This window comes from Neoarius graeffei, chromosome 15 (genome assembly GCF_027579695.1).
Source record: "Neoarius graeffei isolate fNeoGra1 chromosome 15, fNeoGra1.pri, whole genome shotgun sequence".
Lineage (NCBI taxonomy): Eukaryota > Metazoa > Chordata > Actinopteri > Siluriformes > Ariidae > Neoarius > Neoarius graeffei.
The window spans coordinates 70,063,268-70,080,720 of NC_083583.1; the positions used below are offsets into that span (position 1 = coordinate 70,063,268).

At 45.8% G+C, this 17,453-nt stretch overlaps 1 protein-coding gene across 1 annotated transcript in view; it reads right to left on the reverse strand.

Moving 5' to 3' along the window:
- The window catches only part of ankrd24 (ankyrin repeat domain 24), a 45,936-nt gene extending 29,145 nt beyond the window's left edge, over positions 1–16,791 (reverse strand). The window contains 5 exon segments of the mRNA XM_060940698.1: positions 5,659–5,822; positions 6,467–6,646; positions 8,564–8,681; positions 16,552–16,675; positions 16,751–16,791. Coding sequence (XP_060796681.1) covers positions 5,659–5,822; positions 6,467–6,646; positions 8,564–8,681; positions 16,552–16,675; positions 16,751–16,791 — 627 coding nt within the window.
- Positions 16,792–17,453: the final 662 nt, after the last annotated feature.

Below are 17,453 nucleotides of genomic sequence, written 5' to 3' on the forward strand. Positions count from 1 at the left end.
TCAAGTCTGTCCTCAACGTGGGTTTCTGGAAAAACAATGTCCGTATACGCATACAGACACCACCCATGGTAGCATTCCATGATGACAGCCCCTCTATCTACTTTATTCCCAACCTAGAGATGTGCACCTCCACTAAAGACATCCACTGGGTCTGCCCAAGCAACCCATTCATTAGAGACACTACAGATCGCCTGTGTGGTTTGAGGGCAAAAGCGCCCGAACAAAAGTGTGTAGGTCAAATGTCTGCAAAGGACGAGGATATGGAAACTAGAGTAGAGAGAGCTGGTAATCGGTGGGTTGTTAACACTCCAAAAACTGAAGTCTTGATGTCATACGATCAGCACGACACAGCCACCAGAATGAAAATCCCAAACTGGTCCTTAGTGTACCACAGGGAGCCACCATTCACGTAGGTGATATCACCCTACACCATCTTAGTACTGACAGGTACGATTCTGAGATTGAAATGATAGACGCATTTCAAGGTTATGATCTTGAGATCAATAACACCCTCCAACAGCAACTACTGGTTGAAGGGACCAAAACGGTGAAATTTAGTTTAGGCCAGACTGGAATTTCGACTATGGTCTCCTGCTACCAGGTCAGAGAGTCATCTGATCTAGGATCTACTATAAGTCTGATTGCTTTGGGACTTCTCCTCAGTGGCTGGGTCTTAACCACTGGCATCACATACATGCTACACAAATACATAAGAACATTACATGCCAAGCTGGATAAGATGGTCTGCGTCCCTGACAGCTTAAGCCGCAGTAGCGCACGCTTTCTGGCCAGACCACCCGCTGCTATTACCTTTCCAGAAGATTAGGCTTACTAACCCAAGCACTAATACTTCTTTTCTTTCCCTCATTCCTTCTCTTTTCTTGTTTTTATGCATAGGAAATGAAGTAAATATGTAGTGTTTAATTTTTTTTTTTAATAGATGTGATTTTGACCTAGTTAGATAGAGAGTGAATATATGCCCAAATGCTTACAGCCTGATATTGGCCCAAATACCTATGCCTCCAACTGTCCTACTAGGACTCATGAGTTTACACAGGTTTCACAGGACACCATGGACTGTACAGATGATGCTACCTTAAGGACTATGGACATGTGGACTGTACTGTACTGTGCTCTCAGTGCTACGACTCTGTCATACCCCTGAGACCAAAAGGGGGAATGTAGGGACAGCCACAGTCCCGTCTAGAACTACAAATCCCATCAACTAACTTCCGCGATGACCTACGTCACGGCGTCCATGATTACGTCACGTCACGTGACCGACTCTATAAGTGACTCGGTCACCCTCCATACTGTCTCTCTGTCTGGCTGACCTTCGCATCATACAGACGTAAAGAGATAACCCCATTCATCAGAACATCCAAAATCAAGACGTCTGCCTTGCAAGGAAAAGGACTCAGCGCGCTTTCGTATATACCACTGGCCATGGTAAAAGTACCTAAGTTGCGCCGTCTCACTCAATTGAGTTACAACCGGTTTATTTGTTTATTATAAATAACGTTACGACTGCAGCCCAAGCAGTTAATTAAAAGTCAGAAGCGACCGGATTCCTTCTGACTTAATCGCTGTGCACATTACCGTCAGAGACTTTTCTTCACGAACGATGAAGCTTTGGATCAAGAATTCTCTGCCCTTTACAGAAGCCTCCACGAGCTTTCTGTGAAACTCCGTGAAACTTCGGGACATCTCTGAAATAGAGACATCGATACTGGAAGTAAGGCTGGCATTTGGGCAAACTAGTCTTAGGAATTAGCTTTATGAAGTAGTGTGAATTTAAACTCAGAAACTGTTTAATTGTGCACACTATAGACACTTAGAGTGTCAAGTTGATCATTGTGGTTCTACATTGCTCTCTCTCTCGCTCCGTTGTTTTAATAGATAGGCTGTTGCATGCTCTTTGCTATCTTCTCTAACATCCCTTAATTTCACTCTTACACACATTTTGACCTCATCAAGATTTCAGTGGATTTGGTAATGTTATAGGATAGTGGGATTAGCAACCATGACGAATTCCTTTGTCTCAAGAAGACCACGAGGTGATTTTCACTTCCCCCCCAATGCCTTAGATAACATTCCAATCTCTGATTTATCTACCGTGCACCTCCCCCACGCATATTCAAACTCTGTCTCTCTCTCTCTCTGCCTCGCACCCCTCCCTTACACACACACACACACACACACACACACACACACACACACACACACACACACACTACCTCACTGTTTTGCTGCTGACCATATTGAATGTATTCAACTGCTATTACCCATTTAGTATCATTGTTATAAATTCAATTATTCTGTTAAACTGTGCTTGTCCGTGTTTTTGCTACTGTATTCTTGAAGTCACACAATCTCAAAGAACTCCAAATTGCCTTCACCCAAGTGTATATGAATGCTATTGGCTGTAGTGTCTATGTAATACGGTAAGTAATACATTATTGCTGCATCAGTAGTGATCATAATAATTTGGAATATACCATAATTTAACTGTTTGGTAATTTATTATTAAACACCAAAATTAATGGTATTATTAATGAGACTGATTTAATGAGACTGATTTAATGAGACTGATCACTTAAGACCAATTGCACCCACAGGTTCCTCTTGAGGTTTCTTCCTCATGTCGTCTGAGGGAGTTTTTCCTTGCCACCATTGCCACAGGCTTGCTCATTGGGGATAGATTAGGGATAAAATTAGCTCATGTTTTAAGTCATTCAAATTGTGTAAAGCTGCTTTGCGACAATGTTTATTGTTAAAAGTGCTATACAAATAAACTTGACTTGATAACTATCTTTGAGAACCTGTGCCTGCCTAGGACCCTAAGATTACCTGCTATGTCCGGCACCCTGGCTCCCGGTATACACCTGACTAAAGCTGCTGGTGCCCCTAAAGGCTGAGCTAATTTCACATGCCGTATGATAGAGTCCCCTATAACCAGAGCTCTTTCAGGTTTCTCAGTGGGTGCATCACTAAGGAGAGAAAACCTGTTCGACACATGAAGCAGAGAGGAGTGGTGCTCCTGTGGGCGAGCCTCAGTAGCTTTGGCTCTATGCTGAGCCGTCACCCATTTGCCCCGCTGTAAGGGCTCTAATGCCAGAGTTGGGGGATTACTAACTCCACCTAGGGCATCCAAACTTTCCCCTACAGAAACTACATTGTTCTCATTCTCACTGGCCTTCTCTAAAGTCTGGATATACACTCCTAACACTGTAATCTTCTCCGTCAGAGAGCTAACTAATCTGCACTTATCACAAATAAAGCTATCACTAGCGACAGAGGAAGAATGACTAAACATCCTGCACTCAGCACACTGAACAGGCTGAAGGTGTGCCATGATGAAAGGATTCACGTACCTTCATCGAAGATCTGTTGATATTAAAGCAGATACAATGTGGATGGCCTCCACTTGTGGTCTTTATGCAGGAGGAGGAAAAAAAGAAAGCTTCCGGTCTTGGTGTTCTTCCGAAAAAAAGAGAGGGAAAAAAACGGAAAAAGGAAAGTGAAAAGCAAAAAAGTACAATAAAAAAAATGAATAGTATACTGGAAAATTGTTTGTAGAAAAAATGTGAAAGATTAGCGATTAATGCCAACACTCGCGGAAAAAAGACTCGTTGCAAACAACTCGGGAACCAGGAAGTGCATCTTCCTGTGCCTTAACCCAAGGGCAGCCCTAGAAGGATTTTAGCTCCTGGAGGAAGCTCTTTGGGACAGGTTCTGTCACATCTTCGTGCATTCGAGCCTGGTGCAGCTTGAGCAGCCACCCTTGTTCATGTGCACGGAGCACTTTGCACACACCATTAGTACCATCTATTATTGCTTTGAGTACAATCAGCACGCTCATAAGGACATAAAGCTTCACAAAAGTATATTGTTTTGCATGTTTCCTAGCCTTGGTTTTGTTACTCTGCTTTCATTACTTTACTTTGTTTCATTTGTTTTTGTAACTCTGACTTTGCATCACATTTTTGTATTATAATAGCACGCCTGTAAATAAACACTTCCCTGTGAATACATCCATCTGCAACCCACTTCTCTGACAGAGACTGAGTTGTGAAGTGCAGGATGGTTGTAGTCCAAGGCAGCCATATTTGAAAGCCGTTGTGAATTCTGAGAAATGGAGTATTGACTGCAAGCAGGTGCTGACAAGAAAGAAAGAAAATGAAAGCAGGGTGAGAGAGAGAGAGAGAGAGAGAGAGAGAGAGAGAGAGAAGGAAAGAGTTAGGGAAGAAAGGAAAACAGGGTGGGAGGGTGTCAGGTTGCAGGCACTTACGGATGTATGTGCAGGGGAGAGCGGGGAAACAAACAGGAAACATAGCCAAATCGCAAAACAGTACTCGAAGTCAAAGGCAGCCAGGGGTCAGTCAATTGGCAAACAGAGCAATGAAGAGAAGACAAGAGACTAGGAAAGAATAAACATAACAAGCATCAAATAAACTAGAGAGAGGCAGAACTAAAAAGGCTTGGTATGACTGGGTAAACTCAGAACAATACTTCGCAGTGAGAGTGAGTGTGAGAGAGGCTTAAGTAGTGTGGCTGATTGACATGTAATGACTGTCAGGTGTACTAATAAGCCGGAGACAGGGGGCGCTGTGAATCTTGGGCATTGTAGTCCTGAGAAGCCATGCTTGAAGTTCATTCCGAGCTGTTGCTCTCAACACCATTACTGACAGAGGGAAGGAAGGAAAGACGGACAGACTGATGGATGGACTTTTGGGTTCAGGCCACACTGACTTCACGTTTAAAACTGAATTGATTTATAGATTAGGATATTTGTAGTACTAGCTTACATGTCAAACCCAAAGACCTGCTGCCTCATTTCATTTGGCCTGTGCAAACGTGCAAAATAATTTATATTTAACCATCCATCCATTATTTGTAGCCGCTTATCCTGTACAGGGTTGCAGGCAAGCTGGAGCCTATCCTCGCTGACTATGACCGAGAGGCGGGGTACACCCTGGACAAGTTGCCAGGCCATCGCAGGGCTGACACAGAGACAAACAACCATTCACACGTACGGTCAATTTAGAGCCACCAATTAGCCTAACCTGCACATCTTTGGACTGTGGGGGAAACCGGAGCACCTGGAGGAAACCCATGCAGACACGGGGAGAACATCCAAACTCCACACAGAAAAGCCCCCATCAGCCACTGGGCTTGAACCCAGGACCTTTTTGCTGTGAGGTGACAGTGCTAACCACTGTGCCACCTATATTTAACCAGCCTGCAGTAATTTATTACTCAATATTTTCACACCCCACACATAGTGTAGTAACTACAGGCATCATGCTCACATCTCAAGTTAAAATGGATGCTGATCTGCTGTGTTTGATACTGTGGTCTACATCTAAAAATGATTCAGAAATGCATTCTAAGTAGGTCCTTGGTGTGACTCAGTGACTGACTCAAAATCCTAAAAGGTCTAACCCAATGTAAGGATTACAAATAAGTTTAAAAAAAAAAAAAGAAGTTGAAGTGTGAAGATCGAAGGCATGGGAGACTAAGTAATTTGACCAATAAGCATTAGTGCCCATATACATGCATGACACTCACATGGATAGTGAGGGTGATACAGAGAAGACAATAGATTGTGTCTAAAAACTTCTCACAGCACAGGCAGTGCTACATTTGAAACTGTACCTGCACTTTGAGAACCAGTTCAGCATTCTGTGCCGTCAGCTCTTCCACCTGCCTGTATAGCTGCTCCACACTGTTCATTTGCTGCCAAGATGAGTTCTCTGCTTGGGGAGGAGGCATATCCGCGTCTGTGCATTGTGACTGCCTAGACAGCAGCCTATTTGTTCCTGTAGGCATACAGGTTAACAGAAAATGCAAATCAGATTACTTCATATTGATTACAGAATTAGCACGTGCACTCAAATCCATCCGTCCATTATCTGTGGCCACTTATCCTATTCTACAGGGTCACCGGCAAGCTGGATCCTATCCCAGCTGACTATGGGCAAGAGGCGGGGTACACCCTGGACAAGTTGCCAGGTTATCGCAGGGCTGACACAGAAACAACCATTCACACCTACGGTCAATTTAGAGCCAGCAATTAACCTAACCTGCATGTCTTTGGACTGTGGGGGAAACCAGAGCACCCAGAGGAAATCCACGCAGACATGGGGAGAACATGCAAACTCCACACAGAAAGGCCCTTGCCGGCCGCTGGGCTTGAACCCAGGACCTTCTTGGTGTGAGGCAACAGTGCTAACCACTACACCACCATGCTGCCCTGTGTACTCAAATCATCAAATGTAAATCATTTTATAGTTTTCTTTGGTACCTTTTCAATATAATTCAGTTCATGAAAGATTTGACAATTAGCTAATCAGTTTACAGCACAGAGCGGCTCATGTGTAATGTACCACAGTGGTCAGATGATAGATTTTTTTTCTTTGTATCAAGGCCATTGTAACTGCTCAATAAGGAAAGTAGCACTCACCAGAGAAGTCCAACATATCATCAGTGGTCCTATTAATTCTATAGGTTGTACCACTGAGTCGAACACCTCCCAGCTCCTTTAGCACTACTTCCAGACAATCACGCTCTGCCTCTGTCTCTCTCAAACACTCTCTTAGTGAGTTTAGCTGAGGCATAGAAGAAAGGGCAGACACAGAAACAACTCAGACACAGTCTTGCCACTACAAGGACTCAACTAAGTCCCATGTAAACATTTACCAAACAGCATATTATAATTTGAAAATCAAAGCTAAAGCAATACATATGCTAACCCAACATTTAAAACTTTAGCATGCATTCATCACATTATGCTAAAATAGACCAAGCATGTGGTAGTTTAGAATGCACTGTCCACTTAAGGCAGAATCGCCCAAACAGTCCCATCCTTGGTACAGATGCAGGGGCCGCTATATCAGGCTCTCCTCAATTTGCTGAGGCAACAAGACATGAACGAGAACACCTCCCCTGTGACCCTGTCATTATTTTCCCTTTCCCTCACCATAATGACAGCTCAAGATGATACCAGGGTGTACCTAAAAATGTTCAAGGCATTGCCTCAGCCTGTGCTTGGCCAAGGAGCAAGTACAGGGTTTGCATTCAAGCACTCCTGACAGGGCCTGGAGAGCCTTCTGCAAACTCATCGAGGCTACCTGTAGTCTCTCCTCAGGCTTCCATCCACAGACCAACGGACAGGCAGAACAGACTAACCAGGCTTTGGAGGTTGCACTCAGGTGCATGGCGTCCAGCGATGCCAGTTCTTGGAGTAAGTACCTACCTTGGATTGAATACGCACATAACACGCTCCCTTCCTCTGCCACAGGTCTCTCGCTGTTCCAGTGCTCACTAGGGTACCAACCACCACCAGGCCCACAAAGTGGCTGGACAGTCTGGATACTGGTGATTGATCATGTTGGTCTCTCTCCAAAGAGACACTGCTGGTGCTTCCACTCTATGTTGTTGTCGGAAGGGTATCACCTATTCTCCTTCTCCCTGATACTCCGAGACTCTTGAAATTGCTGTCTGAGAGAGGACTGGCAAAGCCTGAGGAGGTCATCAAATGGGTAGCACTGGAGCAATTTGTCAGCCACTTTCCAACAGGGACACTGGAATGGGTTCAGTGCCACCAACCAGGCTCACTGGCAAAAGCCACCCAGTTGGTGGAGGAAGCCAGTAAAAATGAAGTTCAGTACATCCTGGACCTGTGAGCAAATTTCCACAAACTGGGTCACTTGTCTTGGGTGAATTTGCTCCAGGATTAGGATAAGCAACAATGACTATAATAGGTGCGCCTAACTGGAGAAGAAAAAAAAAAGTCACCATATGGCTTCCCAATATGCCGAATGGTCCATTCAAGGTCATATGGATAATGGCTGAAGTCACAATGAGGTTTTGCAAATGGACAGTGGTAATACATGCCAAATATTCCATCTCAAGGACAAGGAGTCCTTTGTTTAAGGAGGTTGGTCCCTGTGGTGTTAAGGGTGGCAAGATGTGGTGGATCCAATAGCAGAACAAACCAGAAAATCCAATGAATAAAAAATGATTTAATTAAAGTCCAAAAAGAGTCAGTGAACAAAAATAGCAAAAATAATCCAGACAACAACGAGGTAGACAAAGACAAAGTGCTAATATGAAAAAACATGAAAAATAGTTTTGATAAAAACTGGAGACAAAAAACATAGTGCAAAAAACATGAAAAACTGACAAAACGTGAGTGCAAAAAACTGTGGCTAAGACTAGGCAAAACGGAGAGCAAAAATCCAGGAAGCAAAAAATGGCACAGAGACAATGTGAGAAACAGACAAGACGTTCTGGCAAAGTTCCCTTCTGAGAATGGCCTATTTATACACAGCAGAACAGACAGTGAATGCCGTCAAAATGGAAGTCCCATCCCCGATCCGGATTGCGCTGAACTGGGAGATAATAAATCTCCAGAGTGGAAGTCCAAGGCAGATCAGGAAGAGCGTCAGGGTGTTGCTGGTGGAACTCCGTGATAAGTGTTGGGTCCAGTATGAATCTGGCGGGGACCCAACTTCTCTCCTCGAGACGGTAACCCTCCCAGTCCACCAGGTACTGAGACCTCTGCCTCGCACCTTCAGCAGTTTATTGACCGTGTATGCCTCACAGCCATCAATGAGCCTGGAGGAGGAGGGGGTTTGGAGGGTGGGGAGTAAAGGACCAGAAACCAGAGGTTTAAGCTGTGATACATGAAAGGTGGGGTGAACACGTCGCATGGCGAGTGGTAACGCCAGTCTAATGGAACATGGGTTGATTACCTTCTTGATGAGGAAGGGTCCAAGGAACCTCAGTGCCAGCTTGTGAGAGATGGCCCTAAGTGGCAGGTGGCGTGTGGAGAGCATAACTCATTGACCCACTCGGTAGGTGGGTGCCTTGGAGCAACGTTTGTCGGCCTGCTTCTTGGATGCAAGTGCGGAGTGAATGAGTTTTCTCCGGGCCAGTGCCAACATTCTCCTGCAGCGGTTTATAAAGGCCTGGGCTGATGGTACGGCGACCTCCTCCTTCTGGCTGGGGAACAGTGGTGGTTGGTACCCTAGTGAGCACTGGAACGGCGAGAGACCTGTGGCAGAGGAAGGGAGCGTGTTATGTGCGTATTCAATCCAAGGTAGGTACTTACTCCAAGAACTGGCATCGCTGGACGCCATGCACCTGAGTGCAACCTCCAAAGCCTGGTTAGTCCGTTCTGCCTGTCCGTTGGTCTGTGGATGGAAGCCTGAGGAGAGACTACAGGTAGCCTCGATGAGTTTGCAGAAGGCTCTCCAGAACTGTGCAGTGAACTGAGGACCCCGGTCAGAAACTATGTCGGTAGGCAGACCATGTAGGCGGAAAACATGGTGGATGAGTAGTTCTGCAGTCTCTTTGGCTGAGGGGAGCTTGGGCAGAGGAATGAAATGGACAGTCTTAGAAAAATGGTCAATGACAGTGAGGATGCATGTATTGCCACCTGAGTTGGGGAGTCCTGTGATGACGTCCAGGGCAATGTGAGACCAAGGTCGATGCGGAGTAGGAAGGGGTCTTAGTAAGCTGGCAGGGGGTCGATTGGCTGTCTTGTTCCGGGAGCATGTGTCACAGGCTGCCATGAACTCCTGGATGTCCTCCTTGATGGATGGCCACCAAAAGCGCTGCTGGATGAGAGCCAGGGTTCAGGCGGCTCCCGGATGACAGGCCAGCTTGGAACCGTGACCCCACTGCAGCACCTGAGTTCGCACATGACAGGGAACAAACAGATGGTTACGAGGAATATTGTTGGAGTTACCTTCACCGGGGTCCTGCTCCAGGGCCTTCTGCATGAGCATCTCAACTTCTAGAATAGCGGCTCCCACCAGGCAGCGTGGAGGAAGGATAGTCTCGGGTGGCTTGGACTCCTCTTGGTGAGAAGAGAACATCCTGGACAGGGCGTCGGGTTTGCCGTTTTTGGAGCCTGGGCAGTAGGAGAGCGTGAAGTTGAATCGGGAGAAGAGACCAATGGGCTTGACGAGAGTTGAGATGTTTGGCAGACTTGAGGTACTCCAGGTTTTTATGGTCGGTCCAGACTAGGAACGGGAGGTCAGACCCCTCGAGCCAGTGCCTCCACTCCTCCAAGGCTAGTTTCACGGCCAGTAGTTCTTGGTCGCCGATGTTGTAGTTTTGTTTGGCTGGGGATAGCCGGCGGGAGAAGGTCGGAGCCATCCTAACCCTCTGGGATAGGATGGCTCTGACCCCCAACTCGGAGGCATCGACCTCGACAATAAACTGCTTGGTAGAATTGGGTATGGTGAGAATGGGTGCTGTGGTAAACCTGTGCTTGAGACTGGAAAAGGCCTTCTCTGCTTCCTCCCCCCACTTGATCTTGGTCTTGGTTGAGGTCAGGGCTGAGAGAGGTCCGGCCATCATGCTGAAGTTGCCAATGAAACGCCTGTACAAGTTGGCGAACCCCAGGAAGCGCTGGAGCTCTCGTCTTGAAGATGGGGTGGGCCAATCAGTGACTGCCTCCAGCTTGAGGGAGTCCATCTGGATCTTGGCTGGTGAAATGATGAACCCCAGGAACAAGACAGAGCCTTGGTGGAACTCGCTCTTCTCTGCCTTAACGAACAGCTTATTCTCCAGCAGGCATTGAATAACCTGCTGGACGTGACCCCGATGTTCCTCCAGGGAGCGAAAGAAAATCAAGATATCGTCCAGGTGAACAAAGACAAAAGGTGTTAAGAAAGTCCCTCAAGACATCATTAACCAACGCCTGGAATACCGTGGCCACGTTAGTCAAGCCGAAAGGGACTACAAGATACTCATAGTGGCCTGTGGTGTTGAAGGCCGTCTTCCACTAGTCCCCTTCCCTGATCTTAACTAGGTGATAGGCATTGCGCAAGTCCAGTTAATGAACACCTTAGCTCCCTGGAGTAGTTTGAAGGCTGTAGTCATGAGCGGTAGTGGGTAGCAGTTCTTGACTGTGATGGTGTTGAGACCTTGATAGTCAATGCAGGGGCAGAGCGACTTGTCTTTTTTCTCCACGAAGAAGAATCCTGCCCCTGCTGGGGAGGAGGAAGGGCAGATGATCCCAGCTACCAGAGACTCAGTGATTTATTTCTCCATGGCTTGTCTCTCGGTGGGGGAAAAAGAGTAGAGACGTCCCTTGGGTGGCGCGGTCCCTGGCAAGAGGCCGATACTGCAGTCATAGGGCCTATGTGGGGGAAGGGACACTGCTTGGGTCTTACTGAAGACAGGCTCAAGGTCCAGATATTCCAGAGGCACATGAGAAAGGTCAGGAAACTCGCTGGCTGAGGGGGTTTGGTGGGAGGCAGAGCGGAGTTCAGGCAGGAAGGACTCCAGACTAAGATGGTGTGGTCAGTCCAGTTTAAGTGGGGATTGTGCTGCATCAACCAGGGTAATGCAAGAATAACGGGAACGTGGGGGCTGTTCATGACGTGAAGTTGTATAGTTTCGGAGTGACTGCCTGAAATCCTTAGGGTGAGTGATGGTGGTCAAGCCAGTGCCATTGAGTGTCAGGATGGTGAGAGGGACCTCGAGGGCGAGTAATGGGATTCCGAGATCCTTGGCCGGTGGCGGAGCAGATCAGGTTCCTGTCCGCCCCCGAGTCGATGAGTGCCTGAAGATGGTGATGCCGATTGTTGAGAGTGATGATGACGAGGAGCAACGGTCGGTCGGCAGGGGACTGGTTCCAAGCATTGCCCACCAGGGCCCCTTGATTTACTGGTGGGCTCGTCCTTTTAGTGGGCAGGCTTGGCAGATGTGTCCTTGCTGACCGTAGTAGAAACAAGCCCCCATGCTCCGTCAGTGCAGTCATTCCTCTGAGGACCGATCTACCTGCATGGGTTCAATGGACGAGGTGGGTGGTGGAGAGGGGTTGAAGTTGCGGCGGCTCCTCTCTCTCCTCTGTTGTTGGACCCACGCGTCAATATGATTGGCAAGGTCCATCAGGCTGGAGAGGTCCGACGGCAGTTCCTGCAAGACGAGTTCATCTTTGATGGCGTCGGATAAGCCATGTAGGAACGCGTCAACCAGGGCACTCTCGTTCCAACCGCATGATGCTGCCAATGTCCGGAACTCGATGGCATAATCCGAGGTAGATCGGGACCCCTGCCGCAGCTCCATGAGCTCTCTTGCCGCCTCCCGGCCAGACAGAAAGTGGCCGAATGTTTGCCTCATTTCCTCAGAGTGTTCCTTGAAGCTGGAACAACAGGGCATGTCAGCATCCCAAACTGCCGTCCCCCATTCCCTGGCCTTGCTGGTGAGGAGCGTGATGGTATAGGCTACCCGGGAGCATTCTGTGGGGAAAGCCAGAGGTTGAAGCTCCAAGATCAGTGAACACTGTGACAAAAAAGATCTGCAGGTACCTGGTTCTCCACTGTAGGGCTGAGGCGAAGGGAGTCTTGGTTTGTGGAGAGCGGCGGTGGCGGGAGGTGAAGAAAGAGACGGCTGGGCAGGGGTAGGCAAGGCTTGGGAGTGCTGGAGTTGTGTGGCTAGGAGGTTGAGTGAGTCGGACAGGGTGACCAGGTCCTGAGTGATCTGCCTGATTTCTTGTTGGTGGGTCCCAAGGAGGGCTCCTTGCTGCTGCATAGCCGTTCTCAGATGGTTAAGTTCCGCTGGATCCATGTTGGCCAGAACGTACTGTTAAGGGTGGCGAGATGTAGTCAGTTAGGATCCAATAGCAGAACACAAACCAGAAAATCCAATGAATAAAAAATGATTTAATTAAAGTCCAAAAAGAGTCAATGAACAAAAATAGCAAAAATAATCCAGACAATAACAAGGTAGACAAAGACAAAGTGCTAATATGAAAAAACATGAAAAATAGTTTTGACAAAAACTGGAGACAAAAAAACATAGTGCAAAAAACATGAAAAACTGACAAAACATGAGTGCAAAAAACTGTGGCTAAGACTAGGCAAAACAGAGAGCAAAAATCCAGGAAGCAAAAAAAATGGCACAGAGACGACATGAGAAACAGACAAGACATTCTGGCAAAGTCCCCTTCTGAGAACGGCCTATTTATACACAGCAGAGCAGACCAGGAAGTGAATGCCGGCAAGGTGGAAGTCCTGTCCCGGATCCAGATTGCGCTGAACTGGGAGATAGTAAATCTCCAGAGTGGAAGTCCAGGGTGGATCATGACATGTGGTCCTTGTGATGGTGGTGGTAGAGAGAAATGAGTTGGGCATGTCCAAAAGCATGTCCAAAAACATCCAATTTCAATTCAATTCTAAGGGAGAGCATTTCTCACTGTCCCAGACAGCCAAGTTGCAATCTGAATTATTTAGACAAGTTTTCTCACCTGTCTAGATGCACCAACCTCACAGAATACCACACAGAAACTCTTTAGTACTTGACCGCCATATCATTTACCTGAATACAAAAAGGTGGGTCAGGATGAATTCAGAAAAATGCTGATGAAGTGAGTAAAAGGGTAGTGCCACAGTGAAGGTCACACTCATATATACAGTATATGAATGTACAAGTGAACAACATACTCTTAGTGCCTGGATTTAAAGCATTTTTTGGTCAAATTGAAAGTTACAAACTTGACTGAGTTAAGTTTGTAGGTTTAGCAAGTTCAGTAGGTCAGTAGTTTGTAAGTTCAGCAGGTCAAAATTGGAACCATCTATATTGGTTTTGGACACTTTACTGCTTCAAGCCAGAAATGTACATGTTGAGAGCTATTACCTGAAGTGCAACTTAAAATGGTGTGTCAATGGCTGTCTCAAAGTGGTAAGTACAGCGTTAGTAAGTAATTAATATGTAAAATGCTAAACTGCAATTGCATATTGATTTTACTGTTGTCAGGAAAAGATTTTAGAGCATTTTAGAGGATTGATTCGGAGACCAGAATGGACAAACAGAGTAGTTGTGTAAAAGAATGCGTCTACTCGCCCCAAGACTAAACAATCCCAATCTTAGCTGCTTTTGGCTCCCTTAGACAGCACTGGCCTCAGCCAAGGCCGTTGCTGAGACAACAACTCCCCCTGAAGATCAATGCAGTGAGACACTCTCGCATCCCTTCCCCCACTTCCTGCGGTCGCCACTTTTACCCCCAGTGTGACAAGCGGGTGCGCAACCAGCGCCATCATGGCTGCAGGAACGGACGGCTGCTTGCTTGCACTGGGTTACCTCTACCTCCACCACCCTTACCCCCCGATCTCCCCCCTCCCCCCTCAGGTCCCGAGTTTTCATGTTGTAAAGTGTACTTGTGTTATTTTTTGCTTATGTGCTGAGGAGTTTTTTTAATGTTTCCACACTGTACTCCTCACAGGAGCATAGTGTGGGGGTTGCTTTTTTCTCCTCCCCTCTCCTCATGTTACTCTGTATTTTTCCTTTTCATCCCTGTCTTCCTGTCCTGTCTACTCCCCCTTTGTCAATTGTGTGTATGTGTGTATGTGAGGACAGGTTGATGGTCAATTCCACTGGTACTTATATGTCCCTTTTCCACTACCCTTTTTCAGCTCGCTTCAGCTCGCTTCAGCCCGACATGGCTCGCGTTTCGACTATCTAAAAACAGCACGACTCAGCTCGCTTCAGCCCTGCTTAGCCCCCAAAACTCGCACCGTTTTGGAGTGGGGCTGAAGCGAGCCAAACCGAGCTGAGTGAGGCTAGGGGCGTGAGGAGACACTCCCCTGTGCACTGATTGGTGAGGAGGAGTGTCCTCACACGCCCCACGAGCACGCTGGGATCTGTAAACACCGTAAACCCGGAAGAAGGAGAATTACGAATTATGAAGCCTTATGCGCCTCGCCTCATCTATATGCTCTTGCCAGTATCTGTTGGCGTTGTCGGTGACAACAAGCCACAGCACCAAGACCAGCAACACTAACGACTCCATGTCCTCCATGTTTATTGTTTACTCTCCGGGTTGTGAGACTACCGCTTAAAAGCTCACTGATGTCACTGTTTGCGCCGCCTAACGACATCACCTGATGTCCACCCACTTTCGCTAACTCCACCCAATGTGTCCACCCACATCCAGCCAGCACGGTTCAGTGCGGTTGTAGTCGAAATGCAACTCCAACAGCCCTGCTCGGCTCGACTCAGCCCGACTCAGCACGGCACGGCTCAGCCGCGTTGGTAGTGGAAAAGTGGCAATAGTGACAATAAAGGATCATTCATTCATTCATTCATTCATTAACTGAGCTACCACTTGGCTAATCTATTATGCTAAAGTAATGTAAGTATAAGTATCTACTAAAAATATACTGGTGAACAGCAGTCAACGTTTACACTTAAAACATTTTTTGAGGAAAAAAAAAATTCACTGCTCTCCATGACTTTCATCTCGCTTTGACATCTGGAGTAAGTTACACATCTGAATGAAGTGCTCTTTTATGTTCTGTTATTATGTTGGTGGAGTTCATTTAAAAAGGAGTGACTTAGTTAACTTTACCAGGTTACTTTGAGTGTGAGTTAAGATCATACAGTCAATAATAAATTATGAAATTTAGTTTTTGTTAGCTGCTTTGGAATGTGCCATTATTTTGTTCACTTATATTGATTTGCTAGTTACAGTATATCAGTACAACAAGCTAGTTTAGTCATCTACTGTAAATAATGAGTGCACAGGAAAACCTGTAAAGATCTCCATTGGTTTGCTAGTTATAAGTTATAATATCTAGTTATAATGTAACATGCTAGTTAAAATATCAGTATAACAATCTACCTTAGAAATGAGAATGAGCAACATACAGGAAAAACTGCAAAAAACTCCTGGCTGAGGGTCTGTTAGAACAGTTTACAGCAGAACAAAACATGCTTTAAAGATAGACGTGCCAAGATGTTCAGCTGCATATTGAATCATGGACATTCATGATTCTCAACTGTCTTATCCAAAACTGTCAACCTCCTCATCAATCATGTCCATATTATCATTTTTCTCAATTTATAAATGTTGGGGAAGGTCTCAAAATCAACTGAACTGTCTTGCGTACCATTGGCTGACATGGGTATGAGCAGGACTAAAAATGGTTCTAGAGGACCTCAAAGACATTTTGGCTTCACTTTTCCACCCGTTACGAGGTTCACCCATACATACAGTAATAACTGGCTGGTGCGAAAAGCAGAGAAGGGTAGTCTGCTTTTGTGTGGACCACCTCAGGGTGAACACAGTTTTGATATTTGTATTATCACAGTGAAGTGTGCAAAATCTGAAGGAGTCTGAATACTTTCTGAAGACTCTGTACGCCACTGAAATATGTCATTTATTGTACAATGCATATGCATTATATATTTTGTAAGATTTCACCACTGAATGCAATTAAACAATTGAATGTGATTATTTTTAAAGACTGAGTGAATGAATTAATAGAAATGAAAAAAGTGAGTTACAGCCAAGTTATCAAGGTAGGTATGCATTTTTCTAGACTTGACTAGCTTATACTTACTTAATTGGGCCCTTTCTAATATGGTGGATGTGTTAACTTATCACTGTAGTTACCAATAACAACTAACACTCCATATACTTTTTTTCTATATCAATAGTGAAAGCACTCATTTTTAGGTTTTCCTCTATTACTCTACTACTCTGCTTCTATTACTCTGCTAAGAGGTTACCCTTAGCTAGTACATTACCTCCTCCAGTGCAGTTGTGGCGCTGTTCTGTTGCTGCTCCAGAGTCTTAATCTTCTGTAGTAGATGTCCTCTTTCTAGCCGTAGCCTGCGAATCTCCTCAAACACTTCCTCATCCTCTGCCTCACTCCAACACAATAAATAAACACAGATAAAGCTACCGCAAAAGTAGTTTAAACTCATGGTGATTTAGGAGACTTACAAATGATTAGCAGCAAAACCACTTTGGCCTGGTAAATGCATTGTTACCCTATGGACAGGGTGTGCAACTTTGTCTGCAGTGTGCACTACTTGAATTTGATGCTTTTGGTGCTGTGCATAAAGTTCACTCAAATTCAAGTTTGTCACAGTTTATGCTAACCTTTCCAAGGCGCAACCAGTAAGATATGTGACATAGCAAAAACAGGACTTGTCAGTTACAAAGCCCATGTCCATTTTTGTGATGAAGGTTCTAATCTTCTCTAGGATGACATCAAACTTGTTTTTGTCTGACCTAAAATAGGATTTGTAAACAGAATGGGATAGCTCTAGGAATGATCTCCAATTTCAAACATATCTTGATGATGTAGCACCACTTCAATCTGGTACATAGTAACAACATGGTAAAACCTCTTATTTATATGGTGTGCCTAATTTCAAAGTGTGCAATATGCAAAATTCTGATCATGTGTAGGTGCCCTTATGGACCGAGTAGTACTGGCTCAGTTTCAGATGGTTAACCTGTTATAGGGTTAGCAGCGTCCACTCACAAGGTTGTCTGGAAAGGAGTGTTGAGTCTTGGGGGCTGGGGAAGGAGAAGCAGAGTTGTCTGGCGCTAAGCACTGGGTAGGGCCATGATGCAAATCTAAGGAAGGCTGTGTACTCTGTTGCATTCCAAAGCACATACAATTATGTTTAATTTCTAG